Here is an 18241-nt window from a genome sequence, read left to right on the forward strand (position 1 = left end):
CACCTGAACTGGAGACAACAGTAGGGGGAAAAGTGGCCATGTTTTTGTAGCGCTGGATAACCCCTTTAAATAACTTTGTAATGTGTGTTATTTAGTGAATAAATGTTGAACACAGTACTACCCCTTTAAGGGAGTCTTTAAGCCATTAACTTTAAGCCATTAGGCACAATGCCCCACAGAGCCCAGGAGTTGCTGTACTCCACAATTGCTCTACAGCTCCTGTACTCCTGCTCTACAGCTATGCAGTTCATGCGTACATTCCATTCACACTGTATATTGAATTCAATTAAAGAAAAGTATGCAGTAATCTCCTAAGCTCCCTCTAGTGGTGGTTGCAAATGGCCTGACATTTGTTACTTAAATTGCAGAGGACTTGGAGCTCTGTAGGAACAAAAATACTAAGTAATTAATCAAGAGAGAACACTATATCTAAAAACAATATATTGTTAAAATGTGGAAATTCCTTTTAAAGTGTTAAATTAGGTTTGGAAAAATCCTTTAATCCCTCATGCATTCCTTTATTATGGGGAAAATTTTAACTTTTATAGCAGAACAGCTGAATCCACTGCAGAAAATGACAAATACTGAGAAAGCCATCTAAATAATATGTAAAATGTTATTCGTGCGCACAGTCCCCACCGCACAGGGCCTCTCTGGCAGGAGAAGAGTCAGGTCATGGGTTGCTATTTGTTCACTATTTCCCCAGCAATAGAAGAAAATATGAGACCTGCCTAGTATACAGCATGACAAAGTCTAAGGCTATGAGACACACAGATACAGGACAAACAATATCCCTGAACAAAATGTTCTGTCTGAACGCTGATGTGTATCCCCCCTCATGTTCTTCCTTTATTTTAATGAATATTTAAATCTAAACAGGAAAACCTTTCTATCTGTATGAAGAGAGGTGGTCACTTGTGCTGTATGTGCAATAAGGGCCAGTTCACACTGAGGAATCAGCGCTGAGTCAGCGAGGAAAGTGTTTTGGGCAGAAAGTGTTCTCACTGAATTCTGCACAGAATTCTCACAGAATTCCGTGCAGACTTCGCGAGAAAAGTGTTCAGCGCGGAACCACCTCTGGCGGAATTCCGTGCTGAAAATTTTCAGAGCAGAAACGTACTTCTCAATTCATTTCAATGGCATTCAATTCTTCGGGTGGGTCCACATTGAGGAATTCTCGCGGATAAACTCTAAGGAATTCCGTCGCCTGTACGCGCTCACGGACGCCGCCTTTCCGCCGGCTCCATAGACACCATTCTATGGGCCGGCTGATTCCGCATTCCGCCGAAAGAATCGACATGTCACTTGGTGAAAGGCGCGCGTACAGCCGGCAGAATTCCGCTGAGTTTATCCGCGAGAATTCACAACGGGAACCCACCCTTCAGCTACGTAACTACAAAACACGTAGCAAAACTAGCAGAATTCCACGGCGGGATTGTCCGCCGCGGAATGCCGTTAGCCTCCCTCTCATAATGGGAGTCTATGGGAGGCGCACGCTGCTGCTCTCCCCGCGTTGAAGAATGATCCGAATGATGATCCGAATGATCCGAATGTTCTTTAGCCCCACAGAGCTCTGATGCGGGCTCATCCGTGCGATCAAGCATCAGAACTTTCCACTGCATGCTATGTAGCGTGTGCGGCCAGAGCCGCTCCCTCCCCAGTGTGCACTGACAAGGTTTTCTTTGGCCGCTATTCACTGAATAGTGGCCACAGAAAACTAACATGTCAGTTTCCTGCGGCGCCTCTAGGGATCCCGGGATATACACTCTAGCCGGGATTCCATAGGCGGCAACGTCACGTATATTTTCATGGGCGTTGTTGCAATTGGCAACAATGGCCGTAGTTTTACGAAAATATACATAGTGTGAACATAGCCTTAAACAGCATTTAAAGATATGCTTTACAGCAAGTCCTATGGACGTAGACATAATGGACTTTCCCAGGTCCTAACCTATTGTGCTATTTTACAGCCTTCAGACAAATAGGGGTACGATAACACATTTTTACCATAACTTGAACAATTGAAAAAAAAAAATAGCGACATTTTTTACACAATTTTAAAAATGTTAGAAAAATGCAAAACTGCACAGTATGAAAGCTGAATGAATAAATCACATTTTGCACGGGTAAAGCCCTTCTTCCTGTGTTTTTTTCAGCTGTTACAAATCCAAATCCCAACATTCCCTTAACAGCTGGCATCTAACATGGAAGCTGGGAGCTGTGGTTTTACAAATAGACAAACACTGAAGAATACCGAAGAATATCATGACAACTATAGATACATAGGTTGTCATATCTTCCTCCCAGCTCTAATTAGTAGATTGTAGGACAAGGTCAATACCCAGGTTGTACAGTAGAGGGCAGTGTCATTTGGCAAATGACAAAATATATAGATTCCACTTCTAAGATTAACTCATTGCAGGTAATTGATGATAAATTATAATCAGAAGTTGTAGTAAGGTTGTAGAGCAATCAGAAGCTGGGTGAAGTGGCAGCAGTGAGATTTACATGCCTGCTTATTGCCAGAGACCAGGCTCCATTATAAATCTATGGAGTCTTCTGCAGTGAGTAGGATCAGGTGGCCAGCCCCCTGTACACCTAACCTAACTGATGGCCAGTACCCTGTAAACCTAACTATAACTAACTATAACTTACTAGGATCCCGACTGATCTTAACTTTTGCACACGTCATTTAAATGACAGGGAATCTGTCACTAGGTTTATTCTGGCATAAATGAGGGCAGCATAAACTAGTGAAAGAAATGCTAAACAGATCGGTATATTACTTACATCATTCTTTTCAGCCGTTCTCCTAATATGCGGGAGAATAGGATTCTTGCCACACCCCTCCCCCAGCCCTCCAGCTGCTGATTGACAGTTGACTGTCTATACACAGAATAGATAGATAACTGGTGGGCGGAGTTTTCTGCTTCTCATGAATATCCAGGACTACTGGGCTCACACACATAATGGAGAGGACTACTTATTGTCCACATTATTCAGGAGGATATCTCTGATGAATCAGAACAATGTAAGTGATACATCATTCTGTTCAGCTTCTCCGTCAGTAGTTTATGCTTCCCTCAGATAGGACAGTATAAACCTGCTGACAGTCACTTTAAGGGGAATTTGAACCCCCCAATAAGGCACAGGGGGCACAGAACTGCAGCAATGACTGGATTTCTGTATTGTGCAAAAGAATGAATGAACATTAAGCCTGCCCGCTCTCAGCTGATGAATTATATGGACAACACCTTTAAGAAGTGGTATAGCTCTCCTATTGAAGTCTGTAGACATTCTTGGAATAGTTAACATTATATACGATATTTCCTTCATCTGCTGGTATGTCAGCATAATACGGATATTCTCCTACCGGCAAAAAAGCTAAAATGAAAAGTCGCATTCTCCTAATCTCAAGGAGCTAAAAAAAAAGTTGTGATGGGGAAGTTAGCAGAAATGGAGAACAATAGCTGTCAGAGAACAATGCCTGTTATTAGGATCATAACAGCAGCTCTTATGACTTCTTATGGAGGGAAGGTTTTTGGTTGTAGGCGATGAGTTCCTTTTGCTCCTGTTCGACCTGTCTGCCTCTCAAAAACGGCCAGACCAGTTTGTGATGGTTCGGCAGACATCACTCATAAGTCATCTCCCTCCTGAGCACATATTCTCCTTAGTTCATCCTCAAGCCCATGTTACCATAACTCTACTGTAAGTGAAGCTGAGAAATGAGCTAGGACTTCTGGATGAGACTCGGTAGAAATTCAGTGAAATCTCCATAAAAATAGTTTGGCATTTTTACAATAGGAAATTCCATTGTGGGGCATAGCAGGCTTCTGCGCTTACACCTCCCCATCCTAGATGACCTTTTATTAAGGCAACCTGACAGCGCTTCCTTTATAATAAAGTGCCCCAGGGTGCTATAAAAACACCATGCACCCTTTAACATATTTTCCATATCCATATATTATAGTGTTTTTGGAGGGCGGCATTTAGAAAGGGCGACACTGCGCTCACTTTAATGTTTACTTTTGGGCAGTTACAGCCATTTACACCTATGCCAATGTGCATGGTCACAGGGGGTCTGACAGCTGTGATGAACTAAAGGCTCGAGAATGCTGTGCCGAGTGGTGAATGCATGTGCAACAGGTGTCAGAAAGTTAGGTTTGTAAGCAGGTTTATAAATCACTAGTATAAAAATAAAAAACAGTCAAGCCATCCAGTACTTAACTGCTGCTGTATGTACTGCAGGAAGTGGTGTATTCTCTCCAGTCTGACACAATGGTCTCTGCTGCCACCTCTTTCCATGTCAGAAACTCTCCAGAGCTGTAGCAAACTCTCCTGCTCTGGACAGTTCCTGTCATGGACAGAGGTGGCAGCAGAGAGCACTGTGTCAGACTGGAAAGAATAGACCACTTCCTGCAGGACATACCGCAACTGATAAGTACTAGAAGACTTGACGTTTTTTTTGTTTTTTTTTTAAATAGGAATAATTCAGAAACCTATATAACTTTCTGGCACAAGTTGATTTGAAAACAAAGAGTACCCACTTTATTTGCCTCTCAGCATGACCATACTGGGGAGGAGTGTGAATAGAGCAGTGGTCACATGTGTCCTCTGCGGCAAGCAGTTCATAGACTTCAAAGAAGTTTTTCAGAAGAAAATACCCTATCCACAGCTGCCTCAGCTCCTATTGAAGTAAACAGGATCTAAGTAGGCAGCAGGCATCAAATAACTTTAGAAGATTCCAGGTATCTGCACCCTGTAGTTCCAAAACTGATAGCCTATCCTGTGGATAGGATATTAATTGATTTTTTTTTCCTGGACTCTTTTCACATGGAGTAAAATGCAGGAATTCCGCGGCAGATTCCGCCAGTTGTACACTGTGTGAACAAAGCCTTGGGGCCACATTTATCATCCGGCGGACGGATGATTTTTGGCGGAAAGTGCCGATTTGCGTATTATTTTATACGCAAATGGCCGATTTGCGAATAAAATAATCGCAAATCGGCACTTTCCGCCGAGTACGCCAGGGGGCGGAAAGGGGGCGGAAAGTAGGCGGGAAGTGGGCGGAACGGAGGGCGCGGACTCGCGAGAGTCCGCGCGATTTATCATCCGTTCCGCCCAAATGTACGCCGAAAACCTACTCCAGTCCTCAGCTGGCGTAGGTTTTCGGCGGTGCGCACCGGCGCGCACAGGATTTATGTACAGGCAGTCCGCCTCTACATAAATCCCCGTACCGCCGGAGCTGCGGGGGCATTTTTAAGTCCGGCGTAAAAAACGCCGGACTTAATAAATGCCTCCCTAAGTATTTTCAGTCAACCCTATAGATATTAAAATGAGCAGCAGGGACCACATCAGTGTTAATACTGTGACCCCTTACATTTAGAGTTTGGTGATGGTCCATCACACAAAATGATGGCATATCCTGGCTATAGGCTATCATAACCTGCTATGGTAAAAAATCCACAATGATATAACTATGCACAGTATGCTTTCATCCACAGCGAGCTCAGACTGTGACCAAGTAAATTGTAGCATTTGATACCAATTCTTCTTTGTTTCTCTCTGTTTTGTTTCCTATCCTGTTGGTTTGTACTACAGTACTCTCTGCACTCTATTGACCCTTGTCCTTTACGCACGATAAATCAGTCCCGCCCATATGACTCACAATGACGGCTGAATGTGATGAAAACCACGAAATACCCCGACAAGATGTATGAGGTTCCCTTTCCTAACCAAGTTATGTGCATTGGATGTTCTATGATTTCTTCTAATTACCATAATTCTCAGGCAGTTTAGTTATGTCATGTTACCACTGTAATTGAGATAGGCCCCAAGGGCGACCCAGTTGGTAAGAGTTTTTATTGTGACTATTGCAGCCTCTTAATGAAATGTATCAAAGGCTTCTGTTCACTTAGTAATTTATTAGGAATTTTAAGGCATGAAATTGAAGTCGATGTGAGTGACAGCTGAACAATAGGCTTTCAGGGCCGGGGTAATTATCAGACACAGGTACTTGTAGCTTTTCTTGACCCCCTTGGGTTGAATCTGCTGATATTTCTGGGACAACCAGTACAAGAGGTCAAAGAACAAGCCTAGTGACACTTTAATGTGAAATAGAGCATGTGATTTCACACTTTTGCTCTGCAATTTGAGGTCTGAAACCAACACGCATTCTAAGCTCGGATGATTTATGACAGTAAGCCACTAAGACGGCCAATAAGACTTCATCACACATATCTAATGCAGGGGGTACAACATGCAGCTGACATCGCCCCAGCCAAATCCAGTACATATAACCTTAGTGGACCATAATGAAGTGTTATTTTAAAGAATATACGTTTAGATGTTATTTCACATTTCCTAATTTAAATATTGGGGTAAAGTAATTGATGAAATCTTGGAATGAATTATTATCACTTCTTCTTACTCCAGAGAAAACTAGTGCCATAAACTTATATAGATTTTTAAATGATATTTCTATTCTATAGTTCTATATAAAAAGTCTGATATGCAGCCGCGTCACCGAGCAGGTAATGTATGCTTTCAGCGGTGGGCTGGGGGGCTGCAGGCGGCAGGGGGTTAACGCACATACAGCGGGATGTCAATCCCGCTGCGAGGATGTGCTCTATAGGGATGAATGGGACTGGATCTGCAGCGAATCTCGCTGCGAACCCCCAGCGTGAAATCCGCTGCAGATTCGGTAGGTGTGATGGTACCTTAAAGATGAATCTTTTAAAGAGGATGTACCACCAGGTACATCCTCTTGAATTTAACAAACCGATAGAATGGCGCCGTCATAAGGAAGCCAGTGCCGTGGTCCATTTTTCGAACAGCAGCCCGGTTCCCGTGTAGGGCGCCGTTCTATCCAGCGGTACTGGGCCAAGCTGAAGCACTGGAGGTCGGCCCGCCCGCCCCCAGTTGGAGGGAATTCCCTCCCCTCTATGAGGCGGCTTACTTTCTTGCAATCCTTAAGGGAAATTTTGTTGTTGCATTATGGATGGGTAACTACAGTAATTCTGCAGGTGTGCGACCTCAATACAAAAGAAGCTACAACACTGTTGTATATTATTTGCCAGGGATTGAAATTCCCCAGAGCCAGGTAGTCAATGACTTTAGTTGTTTGGCACTCATGTCTACTCATTATTATTTTGATACCTTCATTTAAAAAAAAAACTTTTACATTTTATTGATCATATAGTATTGGATTGGTGAATAGTACTTAAAGGGGTTTACATCAGCTGTCTCAGAAGGGAGGGGGGAGGAGGGGAAGATAGAGAGAAAAGCTCACACACAGATTGTTGTGTCTTCAGCAGAAAGCAGCAGCTGAGAACTGGGGGAAGTAGACTGAATAGATAATAACAAGTATGGAAGAATTTGTTCTGTCACCATCGGGAGCAACATATCAAAGGTTATATTTGAGTGGAATACCCCTTTAATAAGGCCTCATAGACCATTATAGTTATCATACTTGGACTAAACAATTGGCTCACTTTGAATTTGTTCTGAAGTAATGGAATGTATTGACCCAGCACTCATACAGTTAACATTTCTATAGCCCACAAGAGGAAGGGTGGGACACGTCTATGCATGATATATGTATTAGTCTTGCTATTACTGTAACATAAGCTAAAAAGAGTTGGAGGTGTAGGCAATCCCAGTACGGAGATTAGTCTTTCAGTAAATAGATTGTATCCTGAGCTGATAACTTATTCCTAGAGTAGAAAAGACCTGCAAAACTACAAGAGAACTAAAGGAGGTGGAGATTAGGTGACCTGAGCTAATACTGATAATAAATGTATACAGAAGCATGAACGGAGACACCTGACACTTTATAGGAAAGCTGCCACGTTATGAAGAAGCTGGGATTGTAGGAGAAGACAACTTTTTCACTAATAGGGAATGCTACCTTAAATACATTTACAGAACCTGGCTATGCTTTCTGCCCCCCCCCCCCCTTTAATGGACGTATTTTTAGACAGCCGTATTTTTGGTGCCATCATCTGCATAATATGGCTGTGTTTTAGCCCCAAAATAATGGCTGAGCAAATATGTGTTACATAGCCATAATTATGAGAAACTGGAACAGTTCCTTAGCAAAAGAATAAAAGAAGAGAAAGTCAGGACTCCTGACGAAGCTGCAAGGTGGCAGCGAAACACGTGGGGTTCTCCCAACCCTCTGACCACCCGGGTATTGCCTATTACAGGTTGTATAGTCCCTCGTGTATTTACTTTGATTATATATTTATTATTGTGCAATTTTTTTATATACATTTGCCCTCATGCATTTATTTAGATTAAATATTTATCAATGTGTATTTTTTGTATACATCTATCCTATACCCGGCCCCTTATTGCGGATGAATTTGATCCCTGTTCAGTGGGGTGTACACCCTTTATCTCAGGGTGTTGTTTGGCATGTTTTTAAATGTTTTTGATGTTTTTTGGTTGGGCTGTATCCCTAATAAAGTATATACATTTTTTGCTACTAATTTTGGTGTGCACATTTCTACACACGTACTTCTTTATTCTTCTCTTTTACAATATGACCACACAGTATGTGAACAGTCTATTTTCTACTCCCCTTCTACGGCCGCAGTGAACAACAGCCATAGTTGATGCACTGTGCGCACAACAACGGACGCTATTGAAATCAATACATTCAGAAACCTATGTCATTGTGGTCAATAAACTATTTATGACTTATCCATTTTAACAAAACAGCTGGGGTGCTGGGTGTAGGGCTTTAATAGTATATTTCTGGGAAACCCCTTTAAGAAATGGCTCTGCAGTTAACCAAATACGTGGGTGTCCTCAACAGCAGAGTCTAAGGCAATTGGACTGCATGTGAATATCTCTACTAGCAACACTAAAGTGATTAAAGGGAAACTATCAGTAGGTTAGACTAATCAAATCTGCTGATAGCCCCTTATTACGCACAGGACGCAGAGGAGAAAGGTATGTCTCTTACGCTCCTCCTCGGCGCTGTTCCCATGCTGTCCGCAGGGTAATCCTTGGTCCGGAGCACCATTAGGAGCACTGTCCACCTCCAACGCACGAGCCGGCTTGCTCATTCTAATGGTAATCAATAGGGCAGATGGGCCGGATTGGTGCTCCTAACGGTGATCCAGATAAAGGATTACACTACTAACAGCACGGGAGCAGCGCCAAGGAGGAAGGTAAGAGACATGCCATCCTCCATGGTACCCCATGCGCAATAGGGCAATAGGGGGCTTTCAGCAGGTTAAATTTGTCTAAACTGCTGATAGTTCCCCTTTAAAGTGTTCAAAATTTTATTGAAAGATTTCACACTCCAACTGCATAAAGAGAAACTGCTTGGGAACTGTGACCAAATTCCAACCATCTATCCTAAGTACTGTAACTTCACAGCCCTGTAAGAGAAGTCATTGCCAAAATTGTTGCTCTCAGTAAAGTTTTCCACTCTTAGTTATAAGTATGTCTGGACTGTTTGGTCGCACACATCATGGATACACCCCCAGACTCCTTACACAAGCGTACCCCATAATCAAAGACTTTACCTTGTGCAGATCCCAATGACAAAAGCAACAAGGTACCAAGGGAGGGATCTACATGGTCAGCCAGCCACAAGACTACAGGTCCCATTTCTAAAGACTTCTCTACCTATCATCTCTATGGGTACTAAATAGATAGACCCTTTCAAGACAAATCCATAATCATGTAAACCGCAAATAACTTTAATGCCAGTGCCAAAATTGTCTGGGACTGACTTATCTCCAACATCCTTCCAATGATTCCCCTTCTCTGCATCCTAACATTGTGGTATCTGAGGTGAAGCCCCTCACCTGGTCACTGAGGCTGGGGGGTTAGCCCTGTCACACTTCTATACAAGATCTGTAAGAAGCCCATATTTCTCTCTATGCTTGTGCTGATCTACAGATCTGGAAGATTGATTGACTTCCTATACTGCATGAGTATATATTGTGAGCCCTGGGGGACAGGGAGCAATGATAGTCTGTGCACGACACTGCAGAATATGTTGGTATTATAGAGGTAACAGGAAATAAATAATATACAACCCTAATATACTAATGCAGAGGTTTTCTCTATAGGGCCTGATTTCTGCTATTACACATGATACTAAAGCCCCTGGTTTTATAGAAGGGGGCAGGAGCAGGTTTTGTGTAGTAGGAAACCTGTTTTGCTGTTATTAAATTATGACTTCAGGCAAAAGTTATTTAGCGCAGGACCCAAAGGAAAGCGAGACTCTCTGTGGAGTACCTCTGGCTAGCAGCCTGGTGATAAGGAAGGAGATATATTTGATATCTACATATTTTTTATATTATATATACATACAGTATATGCACATACATTTTAGCTTTATATGCACTGGCCTGACCACTGCTTTTAGAGCAGGTTGGTGGTCGGTAACCAAGGCAAGGAGCCCTCAACAATTGAAGGTTAAGATCAGGAGAAGAATTTGATAAATTGTAAAAATAATTGATTTGACGAGTCCCAGTCCTAGTTTAAAGTCAATGTACCATCAGGTACATTCGCTTTAAGTGTAGCATATCAATAGAACACAACGGCATGGGGAAGCTGGTGCCGCGGTCCTTTTTTTGAACCACAGCCTGGTTCCCGCACACGGCAGTGGTCTATTACCGTGGCACCAGCTTCCCTGTGCCAATGCCGTTCTATGATTTGCTGCACTTAAAGTGAATGTACCTAATGGTACATTAGCTTTAACTAGTTTAACCATCACAACCCGGTCGATGGACTGCCCGCTCAGCTGGCCAATGACTGGGGCAGGATACCGCTGCAGTCACTGATTGGCTGAGCGGGCCATCAGCTAGATCAGGCATTTTCCCCGAGTCCCACAGGGAACTCGGTCCCACAGGGCTTTGACGCAGTGCTTCATGGGCTTCATGGGGAGAGGTAAGCAATGATTGTTTATTATGTCCCCCCTGCCCCTGTCAGCTGACAATTTTTTAAAATTGCTAGATTTTTCCTTTAAGTATGTGTGAACTTACCCTTGAAGGGATATTCCCATCTGCACATATATAACATATTTACAGGACACACTGTAAATTTCTCATAGATACAGGTCCAGAACAATGGCTCCCCATCCCCACATGTCCTGCTTGCAGCAGCCAGAGGTGGTTCTGAAGTGGAATACAGCTAAACAGGCTGATAGGGTTACAGATTGTAATGTAATGCTGTTTACACGATTCCCTTTTTTACAGTTTTATAAAGTGGGTAAAACATGCAGTTTGACTGGTTTTATTTTCTTAACCAACTCAAGCAGAGCAGACGACAGGGCCAGGGAACCCCTATTCTTGAGATAGCTCTAGGTACATATCAGATGTAGATGGCTATGCCATGCATGTACCAGATGGAAAGCCTCATGACAACAGACTGGATATCCCCTTCACATCACTATATATATATATATATATATATATATATATATATATATATATATATATATATATATATAATGTACAAATACAAAGCAGAATGCAGTGGAATATACCAGACACATTTATCTCATGTTTAACCTGTTGTTTGGTTTGCTACGTCTTCTGCATCTAATGCAAAGCTTAGACTTTATGCAGTGTGATCTAATATGTCTAGCGTCAGCACTGCTCGCTTTATGGGGGTTGGGTGGGGATTTTCCAGAATAGAATAAGAACACACTTCATGTTGCCTGTAGCTTCTCTGCAGTCCATGTTACAATAGACTCTGATGTGCAATAGGAAGAATATGGACCAACTACTCATAAAGCACTGGCTCGGACTATTGGGGAAATTTGTTGTGCCTATTATAGAGAAGATCCTCTTTGTTGCTTGTACCAACTACTAACACCTTAGCTTTTATTTCTCAGATTGCTCTGGTAGATTCTTATTATAAGACAGCTTGATAAATTCCCCCCCATATTTCTTATTTTCTCTGCCCTCCTTAGAGTCCCCATACACAACGCTGGGTATAAGGTGTATGGGGCTTTCACGATGGTCCATCTATAGATCATGTTGTTGGTGATAGGGGTTTGGCATGATGGAAAATCACCACCCGGCCCCTTTGTTCTGAGAGTGATAAGCCGTTCTCTGGCTGCAGCTTAACCCTCCTCATAGAGAATGCAGACATGTTTGGCCATGCTGAATGTTCCTGTGTATAGGGAGGACAGAAGCTGGTTACGATTGTTCAACCATTAAACAAATATATGTATATATATATATTGCTGCATATACCGATACCTTTGTTGAAAGCGACTCTGTACCCACAATCTGCCCCCCCCCCCACCCCAAACTGCTTGTACCTTCGGATAGCTGCTTTTAATCCAAGATCTGTCCTGCGGCCCGTTCGGCAGGTGATGCAGTTATTGTCCTAAAAAACAACTTTTAAACTTGCACCACCCCTCCGTCCCTCCTCCCCACCCTCTTCATTATTAGCAATGCTCCTGGCAGATTGCCTCCTATTCCCCACCTGTGTAAGCCTGGCACATGAGCTTGGATTTAAGGCACCTGTGCAGTGTTCAGCATGGAAAAAATATTCCAGTGGCATTCCTAATGATGAAAAGGGTGGGGAGGAGGGACGGAGGGATGGTGCAAGGTTAGGGCACAGATACTGTAAGCCACGGCTGTTTGACACAGGGCTGCAAGTTTAAAAATTCTTTTTTAAGGCCAATAACTGCATCACCTGCCGAACGGACCCCAGGACAGATCTTGGATTAAAAGCAGCTATCTGAAAGTAGTTTGGGGGGGTCAGATTGTGGGTACAGAGTCACTTGAAGTTGTTCAAATAATGCTATTACATTGAAAGATTTATTTCCAGGAACAGCACCACTTTTGCCTGCAGGTTATACCTGGTATTGCAGCTCAGCCCCATTCAGGTGAATAGGATTTAGGTTCAATCTTATAATGAGTCCATAGTCAAGAGTGGCGCTGTTTCTGGAGAACAAAAGCAGACATATTTGTAACCCCTTATTTACAGCCGATACATTTACATTACCTGCTCCTCCTACATGTCATTGATCTTGATATACACTCAGCATTTCCTATCCCTATTAATCACAGCAAGGTTAACCCCTTCCATGCCTTATTTTTCCTCCCCGTGACTATAAGAGATAAGGCAGGTAATTATAGAATCCTTGGCGTGCCAATGTGTCATTCCTCTGACTGGATCTGATGTCACTTATAAATACTCAGGTGTGAAGCAAGACCCACAAGTGTAAGTGATCCAAGGGCAAGTATCACCGAGCAGGGAGGTTTCAGCAGTCTCTTATCTGAGCACTAGTGACTGTCACCAGGGCACAATGTGTTATCACTAAGCACACATAGGCTGATAACTTTGCACTTTTCATGTTGGAATATAGAGAGAACATGTTTGCATGGGCATAACCCGATCAACGTATGCCAAGAAACCTTATAGCGCCATCTACGCACTGATTTGTCTGCATGGCAAATAAGGTAACCTGATCCGTAAAACCACAATTCCAGATCCGTCTCGGAAAGTTCATCCCAGGAACCACAGCTGGACGGACGGGATACTGTATGTTTATATACAGTCATATATAAATGCATTCCCAGTCCCAGTCCGTGCACACAAGTAAACAGCCAACCCACAGCCTGCAGCTGCAACCTACAAGAGATGTGCAAATAGTTTCTGCTCTTTTAATGGAGCCCTATTTCTGTACACCCACACCTTGTCCAAGAAGCTTGTCAAGGTCTTGGAAATATTACCCATATGTCATCGCTGTCATGGATGGAAGTGGAAGTAATCATTCTGGATATCTGATTATGAATCTATCACTATTTATTAGAAGCCCATAAAGGTTTGTCATCAAGGCAAATAAACAGATCAACCCTGTGAGCTCTGCTTCATCCGAAGGAAAACAGATGAGGTTATCAGCCTGTTACTACTTATTCTCCTCCTCGTGTAGATGAAAACTCCAGCCAAACTGATTGAAAGCAGATCCCCATGTGTTCCCCAGCCCAGGATCTGCAATTCATGCTGAATACAGATCACTGCACTATAGTGAATAGGTTTGTAGGAACAACCTGCTGATAGCTGTAGTATGTTACGGACAGCTCAATCTAAAGGAATCTGCAATAATGTGAACGAGAAAGAATAAGACCATTTGTAGGAACAACCTGCTGATAGTTATAGTATGTAATGGACAGTTCATTGCAGTAATGTGAAGAGTACAGAATTGAGACTATAAAACTATGGTACATAATGAAATGGACAATGGACAATGTAAAAGAACCTGCAATGATGTGAAGCATAAAGAATAAGATCATAGAGACCCCTGCTGATATCTATAGTATGTAATGGACCGCTCAATCTATAGGAACATGCTGTATTATGAACAATAAAGCACTGAGACCATTAGAACCCCTGCTGATATCTATAGGATGTAATGGACAGCTTAGTCTATAGGAACCTGCAGTAATGTGAATAATAAAGAATTAGACCGTAGAGACCCCCTGCATGACCTCCTTAGTATGTTAAAGACAGTTCAATCTATAGGAACTTGCACTAATGTGTATTATAAAGAATTGAGAGCATGGAGACCCATGTATAGCATATATCATATGAGACCTATCTATAGTATGTAATATCTCAAACTATAGGAACCTGCAGTAATGTTAAGTGTAAAGAATTAAGGCCACAGAGACCCCTGGTGTTATCTATAGTATGTAATAGACCGCCTAATATATAGGAACCTGCAGTATTGTGAACAATAAAGAATTAGACCATAGAGACCCCTGCATGATATCTATACTTAGTTATAGACAGCTCAATACATAGGAACCTGCAGTAATGTTAATGATAAAGAATTAGACCATAGAGACCCCTGCTGATATCTATAGTATGTAATGGACAGCTTAATCTATTGGACCATGCCGTATTATGAACAATAAAGAACTGAGACCATATAGACCCTTGCTCATATCTATAGTATGTATCATACAGCTCAATATATAGGAACCTACGGTACTGAATATGATAAAGAATTACACCATAGAGACCCCTGTTGTTATCTATTGTATGTAATAGACCGCTCAATATATAGGAACCTACGGTAATGAATATGATAAAGAATTACACCATAGAGACCCCTATTGTTATCTATTGTATGTAATAGACCGCTCAATATATAGGAACCTGCAGTAATGTGAATGATAAATAATTCGATCATAGAGACCCCTGTTGTTATCTATAATATGTAATAGACCGCTCAATATATAGGAACTTGCAGTAATGTGAATGATAAATAATTTGACCATAGAGACCCCTGCTGATATTTATAGTATGTTATGGACAGCTCAGTACATAGGGACCTGCAGTAATGAGAATGATAAGAAATGGGACAATGGGGACCCCCTACTGATATCTGTAGTATGTTATGGACAGCTCAATCTATAGGAACCTATAAAAATTGAAACGATAAAGAGCTGAGACCATTGAGATTCCTGCTGATATGTATAGTATGTAATATGCCGCTCAATCTATAGGGACCTTAGTGTACTACAATATACCTGCCTATAGTATAACACAGTCCTGTAGAAAAAGAGACAATGCTATGATATTCCTCAGCTCTGCTACATCTGCAACTTTCATGTCAAACTTTGAAATCTATGAGAAATCTGTACTTCTTCTTACCTTGATATTGCTGAAGACCCCCTTACAGCAGCCTCCTATGGACCTAGCCTGGGACTTGTTATCTCTAAGTTTCACTCCCATTGTGGTGAGCTGGGTGAAGTATTCCAGTAGATGTGTCTATGGAGAGAGAGGAGGACAGGTCATTGGCCCTCTACCTGCAGATGTGTGGGGTCTCTGGTGGGCTTCAGTCAGGGTCTCCTGTGCATTCTCCAGCCCAGGCAGCAGAGCTTTCTCCTCTCAGCTCAGGTGTCTGCAGAGGTTTAAGTAAAAAGTGGGAGGATTTATAAGTTTTCCACTATGACAGATTCCTTCGCTCTCCCTCCTCCCACTTTTCAAACAATTGGGAGAAGAGAGAAATGCAGAAGTGTAGAAGGGAGACAGACAATAAACGTAAAAATAAAAGCCGCCTGGGAGGACAGAATACAAAGTCCTGTTATCCTGACACAATTCCTGGCAATGCTGCAATGGATAAGGCACCTTGGACTTGTGAAGAATAACAGGATGAATGATTTCTTACACATTAGCTACATTCTATAGCATCCTATCCTATAACTATTGCTAAACTACAACTCCCACAGTGCCCTATAGTTATATGCCATATGCTACACAATGTATAGAGAAGAAACACAAACATGGCCCTATCCAGGAGACTAGGTCTTCCAGCTACCTATAAAATGACCTATAGCCTAAGGAAGACAACCGGGAACAGGTCCTAATGTAAGAAATACATTGTATCTAAATTCTAGAAAATCCATAAACATTATGAGCATCTGATACTGTCATAAAAGCAACAAGTTGGATAGAATGCGCTATGTGCTGTTCCACACCTTTCCTCCAGGGGGTGCTCCTAAGTGATGGAGTGCAGCAAAAAGTTTTAACACAAGTTTACTAGTTTAGATTCACTTTAAGTAAATAAATCTGCAAGTGATATAACACAACCCCCACTGTGAATGATGTATCATTATTTTGTACATACATACACTATCAATACTACCAAAGCCAATAACACTTTAGGGGTCATTTATGTAGCATTGTTCTAGTAGTAGCATTAAATATGTAGGGGACAGCAGTCATATATATATATATATATATATATATATATATATATATATATATATATATGTATGTGTGTGTGTGTTTTTTGTTTTTTTTACTTTTAATCTTTTTATCCAGTTTCTTAACTAGATAATGGAATAAAGGGGTCTCCCCTGGAACAATAGAGGTAGGACTCAGTTAAAGGAGAAGTCTGGTGGATTACAAAATCAGACAGCTGGCAGGGGCAAGGGGAAAATTGATTATAAGTACTTCCCTCTCCCCGTGCCCGCAGTGAGCAGCAGGATCGGCCGTGGGACCCCCGCCAGAAGGCATTTCCCCAGTCACTGACTAGCTGAGCGGCCAGTCCATCAGCCAGATCGTGACATGTCAGTGCCAGAGATCCTGGGGCCCGGCGGGGGTCCCGTGGCTCGTCCCACCACTCACCGCGGGCATGGGAAGAGGTAAGTTAGTACTTATAATGAATTTTCCCCCTGCCGGCCACTGGATTTTATAATCCACCGGACTTCTCCTTTAACACATTTTCTGTGATGGAATTCAGAGGTGATCTCTGGGACCACAGGTATAAATTGTTTTCTACACATCATCTATGGATGAAGGCTATTTCCCCAACGATCTAGGTAATTCTCCCATCTTCTATAGATGTACATAGATGGTATGTAAATATTCCTGATTCATGGATGAGGCATATGCAGAGGAGTTAACCCCCTTGAAGCACTGATCCCAGTGATAACATGTTATAATAAAAAAAAAATCATTGTACACCTTGTGCTTTGGTAATTGAACTATATTAATGTATTCCCAGAAATCCCATAGTATGAATCATTCTTCATCAACACAGAATTTTCCATATATTATGCTGGTGGTTCAGTACATAGATGTGCCCCAGAACCTCTGGACCCAGGTTATTGAGAGACCATGGTCAGTAGCTTATAGATTTCTAAGTAAATAGGTAGGGGGAGGAGACCATCAAGAGACTTTATGCTCCCCATCTAACATTAGACATAGAAATAACATTCTTCCTATTCAGCCTATGTCAAATACAGAAAATTATACAGGAAAATAGTAGAAATGATTGAGATTGGACATATTCAATTGGCTAAAAAACAGTGCCAACCTGGCCCATAAGGTGTCTAGTATAAGAACTTAGTCCTTATTACTTATATGTAGCCAAGCTGTAATTCCTGGCTCCGTTCATATACGGCGGTGGTGCTGTTTCTGGAAGAAAGTAGCCACACTCTTCTAGACTCAAACAACTTTTTAACCTGTGTCCTTGTTCCTGTGTCCTGGTCGAAGTAGTTTCAGGTGTTGCTATTGGAGTATATTTACAGTCTGTATCCAAGTTTACCTGGCAGGTGCGCTCTGTGGTTTATAACAGTATTCAGGGTATTTGTTCTTCTGTGGTTAGCTCCTCTGCAATGATAGATGATTCATATATAGTATAGAACAGGAAAGTATGGTACCTGGGGCCAGTCACATAAACATAGCAAGTATGGAGCCTCCTCATCTCTTCTACTTGGTCATCGCTAAAGGCACAGAGCTC

General features: G+C 42.1%; 1 protein-coding gene across 1 annotated transcript in view; it reads right to left on the reverse strand.

Annotated features, from left to right (window-relative positions):
• SLCO2A1 (solute carrier organic anion transporter family member 2A1) overlaps positions 1-15958 on the reverse strand; it is a 38825-nt gene extending 22867 nt beyond the window's left edge. The window contains exon 1 of the mRNA XM_069975650.1: positions 15646-15958. Within this exon, the coding sequence (XP_069831751.1) occupies positions 15646-15726 (81 nt within the window). The 5' untranslated portion in view covers positions 15727-15958. The remainder of the gene's footprint in view (positions 1-15645) is intronic.
• Positions 15959-18241: the final 2283 nt, after the last annotated feature.

The sequence above is a fragment of the Dendropsophus ebraccatus genome, chromosome 6, assembly GCF_027789765.1.
Source record: "Dendropsophus ebraccatus isolate aDenEbr1 chromosome 6, aDenEbr1.pat, whole genome shotgun sequence".
In the NCBI taxonomy this organism is placed as follows: Eukaryota; Metazoa; Chordata; class Amphibia; order Anura; family Hylidae; genus Dendropsophus; species Dendropsophus ebraccatus.